Source organism: Mirounga angustirostris, unplaced genomic scaffold, assembly GCF_029215605.1.
Source record: "Mirounga angustirostris isolate CCGP_5_RB_7025 unplaced genomic scaffold, mMirAng1.0.hap1 SCAF_13, whole genome shotgun sequence".
In the NCBI taxonomy this organism is placed as follows: domain Eukaryota; kingdom Metazoa; phylum Chordata; class Mammalia; order Carnivora; family Phocidae; genus Mirounga; species Mirounga angustirostris.
Window position 1 is genome coordinate 68,310,484 of NW_026991721.1, and position 18,071 is coordinate 68,328,554.

The 18,071-nt window shown below is 37.6% G+C and overlaps 1 protein-coding gene across 1 annotated transcript in view; it reads left to right on the forward strand.

Moving 5' to 3' along the window:
- The window catches only part of FOLH1 (folate hydrolase 1), a 68,990-nt gene that overhangs the window by 48,636 nt on the left and 2,283 nt on the right, over nucleotides 1–18,071 (forward strand). Inside the window, exons 13-18 of the mRNA XM_045892829.2 lie at nucleotides 4,338–4,405; nucleotides 7,215–7,306; nucleotides 8,881–8,971; nucleotides 13,817–14,081; nucleotides 14,362–14,443; nucleotides 17,826–17,918. Of these exons, the coding sequence (XP_045748785.1) occupies nucleotides 4,338–4,405; nucleotides 7,215–7,306; nucleotides 8,881–8,971; nucleotides 13,817–14,081; nucleotides 14,362–14,443; nucleotides 17,826–17,918 (691 nt within the window). The remainder of the gene's footprint in view (nucleotides 1–4,337; nucleotides 4,406–7,214; nucleotides 7,307–8,880; nucleotides 8,972–13,816; nucleotides 14,082–14,361; nucleotides 14,444–17,825; nucleotides 17,919–18,071) is intronic.

Genomic DNA, 18,071 nt, shown 5'->3' on the forward strand with positions numbered 1-18,071 from the left:
TTCTTAATTTTTTTTCCAATTCAATGAATCGTTATTGAGCACTTCTCTCCATAATGTACTTTCCAGTATTTCAAAGGAATAAGAGGTTAGTAAAGAACAGTCTTGCACTCAGGAGTTTGTGGCTCAGTACAAATGATAAATTAGTCTAGGATACTAATATATGCAGGTACTATGAAAAGGCCAAATGGGCACCTGGGTGGCTCAGTTGGTTAAACGCCTGCCTTCAGCCCAGTGTCTGACCTCAGCTTAGGTCTCTCTCTCTCTCTCAAATAAATAAATAAAATCCTTAAAAAAAATCATATTACTATTTTAAAAAAAGGCTATAATCAGACTGGTCTAGGAGTTCAGAGGAGAGAATAGTAGCAAGTTCAGGAAAAGCCTGAGAAATGACACTTAAGACTGGCCTTAAAGAACGTATTTGCGGGTGCCTGGGTGGCTCAGTTGGTTAAGCAACTGCCTTCGGCTCAGGTCATGATCCTGGAGTCCCTGGATGGAGTCCCGCAAGGGGCTCCCTGCTCGGCAGGGAGTCTGCTTCTCCCTCTGACCCTCCCCCCTCTCATGCTCTCTGTCTCTCATTCCCTCTCTCTCAAATAAATAAATACAATCATTAAAAAAAAAAAGAACGTATTTGCTTTTGATAAGCAGAGATTTGAACAAAAGGACATCGTCAGGTCTATTTCCAAGATCAAGCAGTCCATTGCCACTACCCTCCACACCCACTCATCTTTCTGTTCTTGACCATATGCTCCTTCCCGGACAGTGCACCTGCTGTTCTCAGTACCAGATGTCTGTGCAACACACTCTACCTGTTTAATTCTTATCCTTACAGCCTCCTCTGAACTGTTACTTTTTCAGGCAAGCCCATCTTTAGCACTCATCACTGCCATGGCTAAACAACTATTTGCTTTACAAACTATTTCTGTTACTAGGCTGTCTTCTTCAGCCCGGAACAGACAGGATCTTGATAACTCATGGCTTCCCAATGTCTTGTTAAAGAAACACGTGTTGCACAGGTACAGCAAATGAATGAGTCAATGAACGCAGGGTGGGCTTTTAGAATCTTCCCTGTAGTGTAGGAGTAAACTTTCCGTATCAGCAGTAATTGAGACATTGCATTTTGCTGGAGACATGCTGCCATGTACATATCTTCTTGGTCCACCTTTCTGAGTTACATCGTCCTAGGAGGTAGCTCACGCAGTGCATTTCAGCCATCCTGCCCTCCTCTTACGTTCGTGGTGAAGGGCCTGGCCTTCCTCGTGGCACTGCCACTTCCTCGTTGTGTGACCTCAGGTTGTGACTTACTTATCATGTCTCAGTTTTCTCACCTCTAGAGTTACCGGGCTGCCTGGGTGGCTCAGTCAGTTAAGCATCTGCCTTCGGCTCAGGTCATGATCCCAGGATCCTGGGTTCGAGTCCTGCATCGGGCTCCCTGCTCAGCGGGAAGTCTGCTTCTCCCTCTCCCTCTGCCTGCCGCTCACCTGCTTGTGCTCTCCCTCTCTCACTCACTCTCTCAAACAAATAAAGAAATAAAGTCTTTCAAAAAAAGGAAAAAAGGGCGCCTGGGTGGCTCAGATGGTTAAGCGTCTGCCTTCGGCTCAGGTCATGATCCCAGGGTCCTGGGATCGAGTCCCGCATCGGGCTCCCTGCTCGGCAGGGAGCCTGCTTCTCCCTCTGCCCCTCTCTCTCTCTCTGTCTCTCAGGAATAAATAAATAAAAATCTTTAAAAAAAAAAAAAAAAAGGAAAAACACTTAAAAAAATTTAAAAATAGAGTTACCAAGAGTACGTATCTCCAAGGCTCTTATCAGGGCAAAAGTGGCTAATATTTGCAAAACTCCCAGACCTGTGCCTCTCACAGAGTAAAAGTTGAAAAATATTAGCTTGGAACTATTACCCTTACTTAGAAACACATAATCAGATGAAACACCTTTGCTACAGAGAATAAGAACTTAAACGTGTATTTTTCAGAAGTAGAATAATGTCTTTATTGCTAGGTTTGTTTGTAAGATTTGATTTTTAATGGTTTTAATCATTGGAATTTGCTGATGATGTCACTCCCTGCCTTAAAATGCTGCATTGTCTCCCCATCATTCTCAGGATCAAGAGCACGTGACACCATGTTACTCGATGACTAGGATGCCACTTATCTTACTTTGTTTTATATTTAAAATTTTGTTAAATATTCATTTTTAAGATAAAACAATAAGTGATACATTGGCTTTCTCATGGTAAAATGCAAAATTTATAAATAAAGCAAAAACCTTTACTAATATTACTCTCAAACTCAGCCCTCTCTCCGAAGGTGCTACTGTCCTCAATTTGAGATGTTTCCATCACACTAACATTCATCTATAGATGGTTAGCTCACACAAACCATCAGTGGTGTTGAAGGTGGTGTCTTAAGTGCTTTACATGTAAATATTTATTTAATCCAATAATCCTGTAAGGTAGGTACTTTTATTATTTTCCTTGTATAGAAGAGGAAACGTCCAATTCAGAGAGATTAAGTAACTTTACCAAGGTCACACAGCTAGTAAAAGATTGAGCTGAGACTCAAATCTAGCTGATCAACTTTATCCTTCTAACCACTACATTGTGTTGCCCCTCACTACCTTATACAGGTTTTCATTACATATTACATATTACATGCTACATGGTTCTGCATCTTCTTTTCCACTCAACAGCATATTATGGAAAACTTTCCATGTCATTATATATAGATCTATCACTTGAAAACAAAAACTTCTACAGTGTTTTCAACAGAGCAATTTAAGTCTCAATTCTCCAGCTGATGGTCAGATTGCTTCAATTTGTTGCAGTAAATATCTTGTTTATTTGCCTTTTTCTACATAAGTGGAGAGTGGAGAGCTACAGTATCATGGCTTGGTCATGGTACACGTGCATTATGTGGTAATTCATGCTGCCAGACTACCTCTCTGACTCTCTGGTTTGCACTCCTACTAGCTCTTTATCGCTTTTAAAAATGTCAGTGGCTAAAATTTGTGCATATTTATTCTTCAGTTGAATTTTAGAACCAGCCTTTTAAGTTCCATGAACAGTTCTGCTGGGGTGTCTACTTATTTTTAAAGCCTCAACTTTTGCTGTCCCCAGACATGGATATGAAGCTTTGTGATAAGAGTTGCTGGCCATTCTTTGAGTACATCGTGTACTTTTATATTTCTGGGCATTTGTACAGGCTAATCCTTGATGAAGTTGTCTTAACTTTCCCTTCCCCAGGCCCCCATCATGCTTTAGCCTTCCCTCCCTGTACTCCCACAACTTCTTGAGGTTACCCCTCCTGTCTGGTTCTCATGACTCTCAAACTCATCAGACAGATTTCCTGAGGAATGGGAACGCCATCTCTGTTCTCTATTCAGAACTAGCTGGAGAGCATCTGCCTTATAAATGCATTTTTAAAAAGATTTTATTTCTTTTATTTGAGAGAGAGAGTGTGTGTGCGCATGCACACATACAAGCGGGGGGAGGTGGAGCAGAAGGAGAGAGAGAGAGAGAGAGAGAGAGAATCTCAAGCAGACTCCAAGCTGAGCATGGAGCCCGATGCAGGGCTCGATCCCAGGAAACTGAGACCATGACCTGAGCCAAAATCAAGAGTTGGAAGCTTAACTGAGTGAGCCACCTAGGTGCCCCCATAAATGCATTTTTACAACAAATGTTTATTGGGTAAATGCTAAAGGCCAGGACAGTGCTAACCCCTGGCAACAAATAAAAGAGAACACCTGTTCCCGTGGAACTTCTAGTCTGCTGGGAGGATGGAAAATAAAAAGGCAAATATTTAACATGTTTGAAAGATAACTAATGAGAAAAATAAGCAAGGTCAAAAGAGAAAGAGCGGCTAGGATAATAGGAAGAGAGGGTGCTCCTCTAGGTAGGAAGTTCAGGGGAAAACTCTCAGAAAACATGACATTAGACTAGAGGGGGAGTTTTAAGTCATGCAGATATAATGCATAACACTGTTCCAGGCTGAGGGAACTGTATATGCAAAGCCCCTGAGCAGGAGTCTGCTTGGGCAGAGTGGGAGGTGAAGATTTGGAGCGGTGATGGGGGTTGTTTCATGCCTGGAACTGAGGACCATGGTGAGCAGTGATGCCTTTATTGAATAGTAAGCTGGACAGTTTTTACTGGACTTAGGTTTATTTTTATTATTTAATTTTATTATGTTATGTTAGTCACCATACATTACATCATTAGTTTTTTTTTTAAGTTTTTTTTTTATTATTATGTTATGTTAAGGATCCTTCTGGGTAAAGACCTAGGATTCATCTTTGAATGAAAGAATGAAGTAAATGAAATAAAAACCCACTCTCTCTTTATCTTTAAGGAAACTATACTCTGAGAGTCGATTGCACCCCACTAATGTACAGCTTGGTATACAACCTAACAAAGGAGGTAAAAATAATTATGTATAATTTTAGAAAGTTTGAGTTCTACAAATGATGTTTTCTTGAGGAACCATTATTATGTTAAGCAGCTGCATTGTTTTATAACTTGTCTTTCTCTCATATAGCAAATATTACGTCTAATAAACTCCAGAGAACATTACATCTAATAAACTGTTTACATATGCTACCCCATTTCTCCCAACTACTGAAGCAGCCCTGGGGTAGCATTGTGTCCACCATCCCCATTTGAAATCGAGAAAACTGAGATCAAAAAGCATTAGCCCCCAGAGTCATACAACTCGTGCAATAGCTGAACCGGGACTTGGTCCTGTGATTTCACTCCTTAATTTTAAAACTGATTTATACTCCTTCAAGTAATGATATCAATTAGCCCAGGACGCAGGAAGAGCTGAAGTTTCTAAGAGATTGAGAAGGAGTATGTTGTAAAAACAGCAAGCGCTGACTCCAGGGTCCAATCGTTTGGGGGCAGAGGCTAGGGGAGACCATGTACCCCCCCTTCCTGACTTTTGGCCTTGAGCTGCACTCCACTGAGCCCCACTGAACTGGCTGACAGCTGAAGTTCTCTTAATTCCGACAGCAGCACAGGATCCCGAACCTGCCGGAGAGATTGTGCCTGAGTTCCTCCAGGACTGACAGGCAGCTCTTCACTTTCCTTGTCCTGATCCTCAGTCTACTGGGCCTAGCGTTTGTCATCATGAAGAACGTATTGCTTGGCAGATTTTGTTGTTACTGCTACTTATCTGATTTGAACTGGAAAGGAAAAAAAAGACTTGCCTATTTAATAGAATTACCAATTGAAGTATAATTACCAAGGAAAACACAATCATTCCCCTTCAGATAGGGGTTTTCAGTAAGACTTAAATGTCACTAACCTTTGGTTTCAAAAGCATGGAATGTAATCTTATGACTTAGCTTCTCCTCTAGGAATAGAAAAAAAAAAAATTCATGTCGTTACTCAAGAGCTGCATCATTTGCCTGCAGTTTTATTGATTTCCATGAAGTGTGTAAAAATTTAAATATCTGCAACAGGGTGTTTCTGAGAATGTTCACTGTTCATGTAATTTAAGGCAAATGCTAAGGAAGCTTGGCAGTTATATTTGTTTTCTGGCTGGTTTGGTGGCATCCGGAGACAATTGCAAAAATACTACCCTCTAGGTCAGATTTGAAATTATGTGATGCTTGACAGCTTGGGGGTTTGTTTTATTCTGTTTTATTTGGGGAGAGTGATTTATAGCATTTTACATTTGAGTGATAAACTGAGCATTTAGTACTGTATTTCTACACTGTTTTAAATGCGCATTTCTTAGAATAAATGCAGCAGTGCTGTTCCTTATATCAAAATTTTGTGTCAATTTATAAGCTTGAGTGAAATTCTTTTGTTGCCTATTTATTCATACTTTACAAATTAATAACATAATTTCTGTTAACCTAAGTTCTGACTCTCTCCTCATGCTTATGCAAATTTATTTGTGTTCCCATAGACCTTTGCACCTAGCACATTGCATTCCACATTTTTACCTGTAGTTCTCACTCATAGAGAGTATGTAATGTGTCTTACTGAGCTTCGTATCCCTGGCATTCACAAAAAGTCTTAAACAACATAGGTACTCTATAAACTTTTAAAAATTAAATTTGTTGAAAAATAGAACATAGGGGCACCTGGGTGGCTCAGTTGGTTAAGCGACTGCCTTGGGCTCAGGTCATGATCCCAGGGCCCTGGGATCAAGTCCCACATTGAGCTCCCGGCTCAGCGGGGAGCCTGCTTCTCCCTCTGACCCTCTCCCCTCTCATGCTGTTTCTCTCTTGCTCGCTCTCTAATAAATAAATAAATAAAATCTTTAAAAAAAAATAGAACATAGGACTTTTATGAAATATAATATAAAAACACTGTATACCATATAATGTATAATAAATAACCCATGAATAGTGATGGAAAATTTATAATTAGTTTGTGAAATGTTTTCGGCATAACATCTAATGCGCTAGATTTCAAGAATAGGTCTAGAACTCAATATTAGGTCATATTTTTTTTCCTTAGTTTTCTCATCTATAAAACCAGAAAATGTATTTAAAGCCCAATATTTAACACAATTATAATAAATAATTAATTAAGATATTAATGCATTTGTTTTTATTGTGTATTATTTAATGACTTTAGCAACCTTACTGACAAGAAGCAATATTAAAAGAAATACCTTCTCTTAATCACCTTGCTTCCTTTCATTTTCTTTTTTTTTTTTAAGATTTTATTTATTTATATGACAGAGAGAGAGAGAGCGAGAGCAGGAACACAAGCAGGGGGAGTGGGAGAGGGAGAAGCAGGCTTCCCGCTGAGCGGGGAGCCCGATGTGGGGCTCGATCCCAGGACACTGGGATCATGACCTGAGCCGAAGGCAGACGCTTAACGACTGAGCCACCCAGGCGCCCCCATTTTCTTTTTTATAAGAGGAGAGAAATTGTTTTTGAGAGCAGCCTCCCTCAATTCAGAAAAAATAGCCCAAAAAATCTTACAGTAAGACCATTCATTTGCATACAGTAGCTTGGTAATAATTTGGCCTTCTTTTCCATACATATCATGTATTTCTTGTAATAGTCACACTTATATATAATAGCATGAACATTTTCCCTATTGTCAGAAACTCATTGTTGTAATTCTTAATGACTGCTAATGTATGAATTGCATCACGTGTTTTGCTGAATATAGTTTAGTTATTCATTCCCTGGTTAATGGACATTTAAATTTTAAAATATCTGATTTATAAGTATTTTCTTTTTTTCCCTTTTAATCTGTGTAGCTCCAAAGCCCCGATGAAGGTTTTGAAGGCAAATCTCTTTATGAGAGCTGGAATGGAAAAAGTCCTTCACCGGAGTTCAGTGGCATGCCCAGGTAAGCAAACAAGACTTTCTACTAGATACAGCATAGGATTGGGTTGAAAATGAAAGTGTATTTTCTTTCAGTGATAAAGGGAAGGCGATGCTTTGTTTCTCAAATAAAATATTACTATGTGTTTTGAAGTTAAATCTGTAGGCCATCTAAAAGTGGTTCTTTTTTGAGCAGGCAGTGTATAAGTCAAAAGTTATAATGGCAGAAAGTAGTTCTCCTCGCATTTCTGTCCCTTAGTTACTTGATACATTTTCTTTTTTCTGAATATCATACAGTTAAAAAATAGTTACTCTAAGAAAAATATAGGCATCATTTCAATATGGTTATGTCTTCACAAGCAAGGTTAGAGGAATAACTATCTCAGAGATATAGATTGATTATAGATAAGATTATACCTATCAAGAGTATGAATAACTAAAAATTTTTAAGGTAGGATTTACATCTGAATTATCTAAAAAAAAATCTGCTTCTTTTAACTTTATCATGAACAACAAATACAGACGATAAAATAAGTTGAGGGAAAATATTTTCCAACTTAATGAATCTTTTAAAAAAAAAAGTAACTTATGCAATTGTGATACTATGATTTATAATAGGAAGTATATATTAGATCTTTGGCCCCTTTTGTGGCACAGAGAGCTCCCAAAATCTTTAGAATGTTCTAAGTGATGAAAGAGACAAGGGTGTCTCTTTTTGTGTTAGCAGGGTGACCTTTGGACCCCACCTAAGGATGCGGGCTGATGGCCAGGAGAACCAACTATATAATTAGAGAATTGGGACTTTCAGTCCCACCCCATGAGCAGAGGTTGAATCACTTTGCAATGGCCAATGATTTAATCAATTGTGCCTTTGTAATGAAGATACAAACCCAAGAAGACAGGGTTCGGAGAGCTCCCACATTGGTGGATACATGGAACTTAGAGCAGAGTGGCATACCTGGGGAGGGTGTGGACGGCTCAGCACCCTTTCCCCACACCTTGCCCTCTGCACCTCCTCCATCTGGCTGTTCCTGAGTTACATCCTTTTATAATAAACCAGTGATCTAGTAAATAAAATGGTTCTCTGGGTTCTGGGAACAGCTCTAGCAAATTAATCGAAAGCAAGGAAGGGAACTTGGGAATCTCCAATATGTCACCCGTTGGTCAGAAACACAGATAACAATCTGGGTTTGTGGTTGGCTTCTGAAATCAGTGGAGGGGCAGTCTTGTGGGACTGAGCCATTCACCTGTGGAATCTGGTGCTACCTTCAGTGTCAGAACTGAGTTGAGTTGGAGGACACCCAAGCATTGCTTGTCACTGATATGGGAAACACCACACATTCCCCTCCACATGTTGGAATTGGGTCCAGGAACCCAAAAGAACAATGGTCCCTACTACCCAAAACAGTCTTATGGAAGTAGATACTTTATGATCAGGACTGATATTCCTCTCAATTACTTTTTGTTGTTGTTGCTTGTCTGACGTGATTTTTATAAAGAAAAATGATATTTATAAGAGCAAGAATGGAGTTTAATTAATCTTTAATTTGTACTCACTGAAGAAACTACTCAAATAACCTCCTATTTTATCCCTAAAAGGATTAGTAAGTTGGGATCTGGTAATGACTTTGAGGTGTTCTTCCAAAGACTTGGAATTGCTTCAGGCAGAGCACGGTACACTAAAAATTGGGTAAGTCTGTCAGTACGTTTTTCAAGATTACTTATGAATATATTTTAGCTACACAAATAATTCTGGAATAGAAAAAGGGTGACATAAGCCCTAGAGAAATAGAGGAATTTAAAGCAGAAGTGGTTGAGGTCATGCTACTATCACATGGGGTAATGCCTGAATCGGGTATCCTAAGCCTTAGAACTTGAACTTGCATGTTCTCCCTTAAATATATTTTCTGTTTCATTAGGTGGCATTGCTTTCACCCAGTTACTTACACTAGAAGTGTAGAAATTGTCTTTGACTCCTCCCTACCTGTTATTCCAAAGATGAATTAGTATCCAGACCAGCAGATGTTTGGATTTTTATCCCATTCTATCTCTAGTCGGTAAACATGAAAATTATGCTCTATGGCACAAGAAGCAATGAACACATATACAGGTCATGATTTTTTTTCCTACCATTGTTGCCGCTGATGGTAATGACAATTTTATAGTTTTATGTTTACCAAAGTAACATAGGAACATAGTTCACAAAATGTCATACAGTTCTGTAAGGGTGTATGAAGAAAAACACTGGTCTCTTATTCCACTTGCAGGCTTGTCCCATCTCTAATTCTGTTCAACAGATTCACATTTTTTCAACTTTTTCATTGGTTTCTTCTGACATCTATCTGCATGCTTATACATGCTATGCTCCTGCTGCTATTTATTTATTTTTCAGTTTGATGTATCATCCATTTACTTCTCATGAGGAAAGATAGGCATTTAGCGTTTCTTTATCACTTTTTCTCCCAACTCCCAAATAGTTTCCCTCATTGCATTTTCTCAGTCTATCATTTTACCATACTTGTGGATTAGAATATCTTTTTTTTTCCCCCTCCATGTATCCAACACAAAGTTTCAGGGTATTCAAACGCATCGGGTGATCTGGCAGATTTCTTTTTCCCCCTTGGGTTCTTTTTCTCCTGCTCCTCTGGATTCTCTAGTGGTTTTCTTTGCCTGTGACACAGCTCTTGTCTGTGAAATTTTCTTTCATTGAGAAGTCTGAGAGACCTTCACTTCTCTCCTGTTTTGCATCTTCTCTTTCCTGGATTTTGTCTCTTCCTTTTTCTTGTTTATTCTTTAGTATGTTTGGAGCATATCCTTCAGGAACTTCTTGAAAAGGGTGTATCAAAGCAAAAGCCCTTCTGTGTCTGAAATACATTTATACCACACACAATTCTTGGATAGTTTGTGTGGGCACAAAGTTTTGGTTGAAAATTCTATGTCTTCAGAATTCTGAACTCATCCCTCAGTATCTTCCAGGCTGCAGGATTGCTGTTGAGAAATTTGGTGCTATTTGACCCCTGATCCCTTGGCTCTGATTTTTTCCTTTTATTGAAGTATAATTGGCATTCAATATCTTACTAGTTTCAGATGTGCATCATAGTGATTCGGTGTTTTTAAGCATTACAAAATGATCCCCACAATATCTAGTTACCATCTAACGATATACAAAGTTATTACAATATTACTGACTATATTCCCTGTGCTGTACATTAACATCTCTAGGACTTAGTTATTTTATCACTGAAAGTTTGTACCCCTTAAAGCCCTTTACCTATTTTTCCTGCCCTCTAACCCTTCCCCTCTGGTAACCAACAGCAGTTTGTTTTTTGTATCTGTGAGTCTGTTTTTGTTTTGTGTGTTCATTTGTTTTGTTTTTTAGATTCCACATATAAGGAATCGTGTGGTATTCTGTCTTTCTCTGACTTATTTCACTTAGCGTAATACCCTCTAGGTCCATCCATATTGCAAATGGCAAGATTTCATTCTTTTTTATGGCTAATATTCCTGTGTGTGTGTGTGTGTGTATGATGGACACTTAGGCTACTTCCATATCTTGGCTGTTGTAAATAATGCAGAGAACATAGGGAGTGCATGTATCTTTTTGAATTAATGTTTTCATTGTCTTCTTATAAATACCCAGCAGTGGAACTTCTGGATTGTATGGTAGATCTATTTTTAAATTTTTGAGGAATCTCCTTACTATTTTCCACAGTGACTGCACCAGTTTGCATTCCCACCAACAGTGTATGAAGGTTCATTTTCTCTACAACCTCGCCAACACTTATTGTATTTTGCTTTTTAGATAATAGCCAATCTGACAGGTATGATGTAATATTTTGATTTTGATTTGCATTTCTCTGAAGATTAGTGATGTTGAACATTTTTTATGTACCTGTTGGACATCTTTGTGTCTTCTTTGTAAAAATGTATATTCAAGTCATCGGCCCAGTTTTTTTTCTCCTTTGCCCAGTTTTTAATCATGTTGTTTGTGTTTTTGATACTGAGTTGTGCAAGTTCTTTAAATATTTTGGAGAGTAAATCCTTAATGGATGTATGATTTTCAAATATCTTCCCCTGCTCAGTAGGTTGCCCTTTCCTTTGGTTGATTGTTTCCTTTGCTGTGCAGAATCTTTTTATTCTCATGTAGTCCCATGTGTATATTTTAGCTTTGCTGCCCTTGCTGGAGGAGACTGGTCCAAGGGAATATTGTTAAGGCTGTGTCAAAGAGCCTACTGCTCATGTTTTCTTCTAAGAGTTTTAATGTTACAGGTCTTCAGTTCAAGTCTTTCATCCATTTTGAATTTATTTTTGTATATGGGGTAAGAAAGTGGTCCAGTTTCATTCTTCTTCATGTAGCGGTCCAGTTTTCCCAGTACTATTTATTCAAGAGACTGTCCTTTCCCCACTGTGTCATTCTTGCCACCTTTGTCATTGATTAAATGACCACATATGTATGGATTTATTTCTGGGTTCTTTATTCTATTTCATTCATTGATCCATGTGTCTGTTTTCACACCGGTACCATGATTTGTTTTAAAGGAAGGTTTTAGTATCTTCCATGTTGTCCTTGGTGTGCATGTGTGCCTTGGTTATACCATTTTTCCTCACACTGGGCTGGGCACAGAGTGGGCCCTTTGGTCTGGAAACCCACGTCTTGCAGTTGGAGGGAATGCATTTCCCTTTGACCACTTCTTCCCTCTTTTGTCTTTTTTGAACTATTACTAGTTGTTTAACATCTAGGGATTATTTTCTGGTGTGTTCATTTTTTATCTTTTGTTTCTATCTGTGTCTTTTTTTTACTATCAGGAATATTTTTCTCAACTCTGTCATTCATTTTTTTTTATTGAAATCTTTATTACTCTTGTTGTTATTATTAAGCTTCCCTTCCTTCTATGGAGTACCTCCTTACTCTTGAGTTGATTTATTTTTTTTAAACTTTTTTTTAAAGATTTTATTTATTTTTTTATTTATTTGAGAGAGAGAGAGAGAGAAACAGCATGAGAGGGGAGAGGGTCAGAGGGAGAAGCAGGCTCCCTGCTCGATCCCAGGATTCCGGATCATGACCTGAGCCAAAGGCAGTCGCTTAACCAAGTGAGCCACCCAGGCACCCGAGTTGATTTTATTTTAGTATGTGTGTTTGGTCTGTATCTTTGAAGTCAAAGGCTGTTTTCAAATACCTGGGCATCTTTGGCAACCTGTCTTATTTAGGAGTGAGTCTATAAAAAGCTGACCAAAGCCCTGTATGCAAGCGTGGCAATTGTCAAATGGGAAGCTTCAGAGAAGAGTGATCAAGAATGCCTCTTCTAGATGCTTTAGGGGAGGCAACAACTATAGGTCTACAGAATCTATAGATCTTTTCTCTTGGACTAGTTATTCTCTCCAGACAGGAAATCTTTAATCCTACCATTGGAGTAGGAAGTTAGGCAGGGCTAGATGGGAGTGGGGTGAGGGTAGATGTTAATATTATCTATGTTTTACTCATAAGAATACTACAGTAAAGAAAAGCTAATAATCTTTGGGTTAGTAACCACCCAAAGTTATTTGGTAATAAATCCTAAAACCTGGATTCAAACTCCAGCTGTCTAATTTTAGAATCCTAGCTTCTTCAACACACTGCTATATAAAGTGTTCTTCTATATCAATAAAAACATAAATAGCTAAATAAGGCAGGCAAAAGGCATAAATCAGCAATTCAAAGTTTGGAAAGTCCTTGCTGCTTGCCTTTTGTGTATGTTCTTGGTGTCTTATGTATGTCTGAGCATTCCTTCTCTCTCCTTCGTGAGACTCTGGATCCACTCCTGAACCCCTCACTGTGTGGATTCTTCATGCTTCTGAATGCTGCTTGTCAGAGAATCATCCATTTGTGGAATTTCAGTCATTAACAACTTGCAGCATTATCCTATATAATATTGTATAATGCTCATTTACAATCACCTCCAACAATTCCCTGTTTTCTTAAATTATTTGTACTGAAATGCAACATTATCTTGTCTTTGTTTCAGGAACATTTTCACATCTCTTTTTTTTTAAAGATTTTATTTATTTATTTGAGACAGAGAGAATGAAAGAGAGAGAGCACATGAGAGGGGGGAGGGTCAGAGGGAGAAGCAGACTCCCTGCTGAGCAGGGAGCCCGATGCAGAACTCGATCCAGGGACTTCAGGATCATGACCTGAGCCGAAAGCAGTCGCTTAACCAACTGAGCCACCCAGGCGCCCACATTTTCACATCTCCTGTATCCTTGAAGGCAAGACTTTAGGCCCTTTCAGATAATTTTTATACTATCATTTATGTTGTATACACATATTTTTTAATTCCACATCTGGGGTATCTTTTAACATTATAATATTAACCCTTTAGTAAGTGGCTTATTGAGGTTCTTAAATACATTCCTTTATTCATTACTGACCAAAACAGTTTTACTAGTATTAATAGTAAATATGGTACTATGCATTTTATTATAAGCTATTTTATGAGATATATTTTGTGTGTGTGCGTTTTGTGTTGTTGTTGTTGTTGTTGTTTCCTTTCTGTAGGCAACAAGCAAATCCAGGAGCTATCCTTTGTATCACAGTGTCTCTGAAACATATGAATTGGTGGAAAAGTTTTATGATCCAACTTTTAAGTATCACCTCGCTGTGGCCCAGGTTCGAGGAGGGATGGTATTTGAACTAGCCAATTCCATAGTGCTCCCATTTGACTGTCGAGATTATGCTATAGTTTTGAGAAAGTATGCTGACAAAATCTACAATATTTCAATGAAACATCCACAAGAAATGAAAACATACAGTGTGTCATTTGGTATGCTACACCACCTCTTTCAAAATTCATTATCTCTGTGCTTCAGTTAATCTCCAAAATGTTATTATCTACTTTAGTCCATTTATTATTTATTGCCAGTCCCTATGATCAGACATTTTGTTTACATCTATAAATGTATTTGTCATTTCACTGATGCTCCTCTTGTAATATATAAAATATAAATAGCTTGTAAAATGCAGAAGAGAACAAACAGCTTCGTATACTGTTCCCTTTGCATAAGCCATAGGACAACGCCATTAGGCCCCGATTTCTATTTCAGATTCACTTTTCTCTGCTGTGACGAACTTTACTGAAATTGCTTCTAAGTTCAGTGAGAGACTTCAACACTTGGACAAAAACAAGTATGTTCTACATTTTTAAGTTATGCCTATAATAGATACAATGAAAAAGACATACTAATTGACATCTTTGTTGCTGAAATGTCTTTGTAAAGTGTTTTGCTCCTGTCTCTCCACCTTAAGGCATCCTGTACAGGGCTGCCCTATCTCTGCAAGACCCACCTCTAACTTTCTGAGTGGCCGCCCTGTGCTGAGAAAAGCCAGCACCTCCTTAACTACCAGCTGATTAGTGACAAAATTCCCACCTTAGCACTGAGGGGCCTCCACTGCATGACCCTAGCTTTTACTAGCTTTGTCTCTTGTTCTTTCAATGTCTGTCCATCATACTTCAACCAACTTCTCCTATTTCCAGAACACACTTTCTTTTCTTCCTCTTCTTAATGTCATTACCTCCAGAGTTTCTCATTTCTACTTCCACCTGATAAAATTCTTTCTCCAGAACAACAAGTATTGGGAAGCCAGTTTTCTTCTAATATTAAGCATTTAGGATTCATTCTGTGTGAAATCACCAAAGTAAACGTAATTGGAATAGAACTTAAAGATGGGAGAAAAATCATGAGAGGATATTAAGGAAATTTTTTTGAAGTAGAATTTTGAAAGTGAACTTCTACTGTTTATTAAGCCTATTTTGATGATACGGATATCAAATCCTTAGGGACTGATGCAGAAATACATTGAAAGATAAGAGCAGGCAGTCCAAAAATAGATGAGTGACATATAGGAATGTATTTGGGTAAAAAAAAATGTGTTTGTAATGAGGACACATCAACAATAAATGGAGGAAGAAAGATATATTCAACAATAATGTTGTTTAAGCTCTTTTAGCAACTGATAAGAAAGTGAGTTCAGAATCTCACTTCACATCACATGCAATCATAAGCAATGGTTGTAGAAAAATTCTTTATTAAAAGTTGAGATTTCTTGGAAGTGAAATTCCAAGTTTAGAAGCAACAGGGAAATGACAAAGCAATCAGGTTTGAGAACACTGAAATGGTTCATAATATGAAAGTCAATCATCAAAAGCAAAGATAGAAAATTGGGAAAGCTCTTCTCCAGCAAATATGGAAAGGGAGTAATATAAACATTATAAAAATATTTTTTTGAAAATTGGTAAGAAAATCCAAAAGAACAAAGCTGAAAATGTTGACAATGGGCAAGACAATTCAAAAAGAAGACACTACTTGTACAGAAACAGATTAAAAAAAACATTCAAATTAACTACTGATTAAAAAATATAGATGAAAATAACATCATACTACTTTTGAAATAACGTTATACTGTTTTTGTATCAACTTAGTAATGATTTAAAACTTGCTTGTACACATTGCACTAGAGATGGTGCCCTGGATCAGATGCTTTCTCACTTTTCTGATAGCATTGTGAATTGTTTTAAAAACCTTTTTGAAAAAATAAATAAATAAAAATAAAAAGTAGAAACCTGAAAAGCATAAATACATACTATTAAAGTTTCAAGAGCCATTTACAGAGTTCTTAGACTTTGCCATAGTATTTCCATTTCTTGGACCTTTTCTTCAGGAAAGAATTTCAAGTTTGGAAAGAAAAAAAGGCTTCTCAGAAAAAGATATGAATTGTAATACCAAACAATTCAAAGGGCTCCCGAGTGGCTCAGTTGGTTAAACATCCGACTCTTGATTTCAGCTCAGGTCATGATCTCAGGGTCATGAGACAGAGCTCCACATCAGGCTCCATGCTGGGCGTGGAGCCTGCTTAAGATTCTCTCTCTCCCTCTCCCCCTACCCACCCCTCCCCCCGCTCATGCTCTTTCAATAAATAAATAAATAATTAATTAATTAAAAAAATAGGGGCTCCTGGGTGGCTCAGTCGGTTAAACATCTGCCTTTGGCTCAGGTCATGATCTCGGGGTCCTGGGATTGAGCCCCATATGGGGCTCCCTGCTCAGTGGGGAGCCTATTTCTCCCTCTCCCTCTGCCTCTCCTCCTGCTTGTATGCTTTCTCTCTCTGTGTCAAATAAAAAAAATATTTTTAAAATAATAATAATAAAATAGAAATAGTTTATTAAAAAATATCAAATCATTCAAAACAATCAATACCTAAGAGATCTATCTAAAAGTTAGATGTCCTCCAATTTGAACATTTCATAAACATTGAAATAGGTGATTACAAAGGAAATATGAGATATTTACAATAAAATGTGAAGCAAACCAAAAATGTTTAAAATTGTAAACAGTTTGATTACTTTTTATTGAACAAATATAGAGAAAAATTCAAAGTAAACCAATTAGTATAATAACTGTGTCGTCCTGGGGTGAGTATGGGATTTTTTTTTCCTTATACTTTACAGATCCTTCCAAATTTGTGTGTGGGTTAAAAAAAAATCAACAATGAAAAATAAATCTTAAGGGGATTCCAAACACCATATATTCTATGAAGTTGATTTTCTGTCTTTAAAACTATGATCTTTCCTCCCTCTGGCAAAGTGCCTTATAGAAATGGATTATGATTTTCTAGGACATTTGGCTTTAATAATAATAAAATAATAATAAAACATTGCCTATGGTTTGGTAAATATGCATAATTTTCTTTCTCCAGAAACCTATTTCTGGAGACCTACTAACCATTAATAGACTATCCCATTCAATATCGAAATGATTTCTTTGAGTAGATTATTAGGATACCTAAGATGAAAAACATCTTGCCTATATTTAAATACCTAGGTTTGCCAATTAATTATTATTTCAAAATAAATACAAATTACTGTTGTCTTTTTCAACTGGCACATATAACTTTATGTGGTTTTATAAGCCTCAGCAGAATAGTATTTTATAGGATTTTAAAAATGTAACCATGGAGTGGTAGGGGGTGGGAGGAATGGGGTGCCTGGGTGATAGACATTGGGGAGGGTATGTGCTATGGTGAGCGCTGTGAAGCGTGCAAGACTGTTGAATCACAGACCTGTACCTCTGAAACAAATAATACATTATATGTTAAAAAAAAAAAAGAAGATAGCAGGAAGGGAAGAATGAAGGGGGGGGGAATCGGAGGGGGAGATGAACCATGAGAGACTATGGACTCTGAAAAACAAACTGAGGGTTCTAGAGGGGAGGGGGTGGGGGATGGGTTAGCCTGGTGATGGGTATTAAAGAGGGCACATATCGAATGGAGCCCTGGGTGTTATACGCAAACAATGAATCATGGAACACTACATCAAAAACTAATGATGTAATGTATGGTGATTAACATAACATAATAAAAAAAATGTAACCATGTATACTATTGTTCTTAATTTACATATCATAGAGATTTAAGATATATTAGTTATATTTAATTTTGTTGTGAATTTTTAGTTTGCTGTGCAGTGCATGCTTTCTCACGAAGTGACAACTGTATTTGTTTTGTTGTTTAGCCCAATATTATTGAGAATTATGAACGATCAACTGATGTTTTTGGAACGAGCATTTATTGATCCTTTAGGATTACCAGACAGGCCTTTCTATAGGTAAGGATAAAATATGACTCCTGATTATATCTTTATTTTTTCTTTTTTGCGCTGTGGAAAAAATATAGTTGATTTCTTATAAGCAAATAGAAATTTCAAAATATATGTGGCAAATGATATATTATTTCTTCATATAATGTAATGTGATTGCTG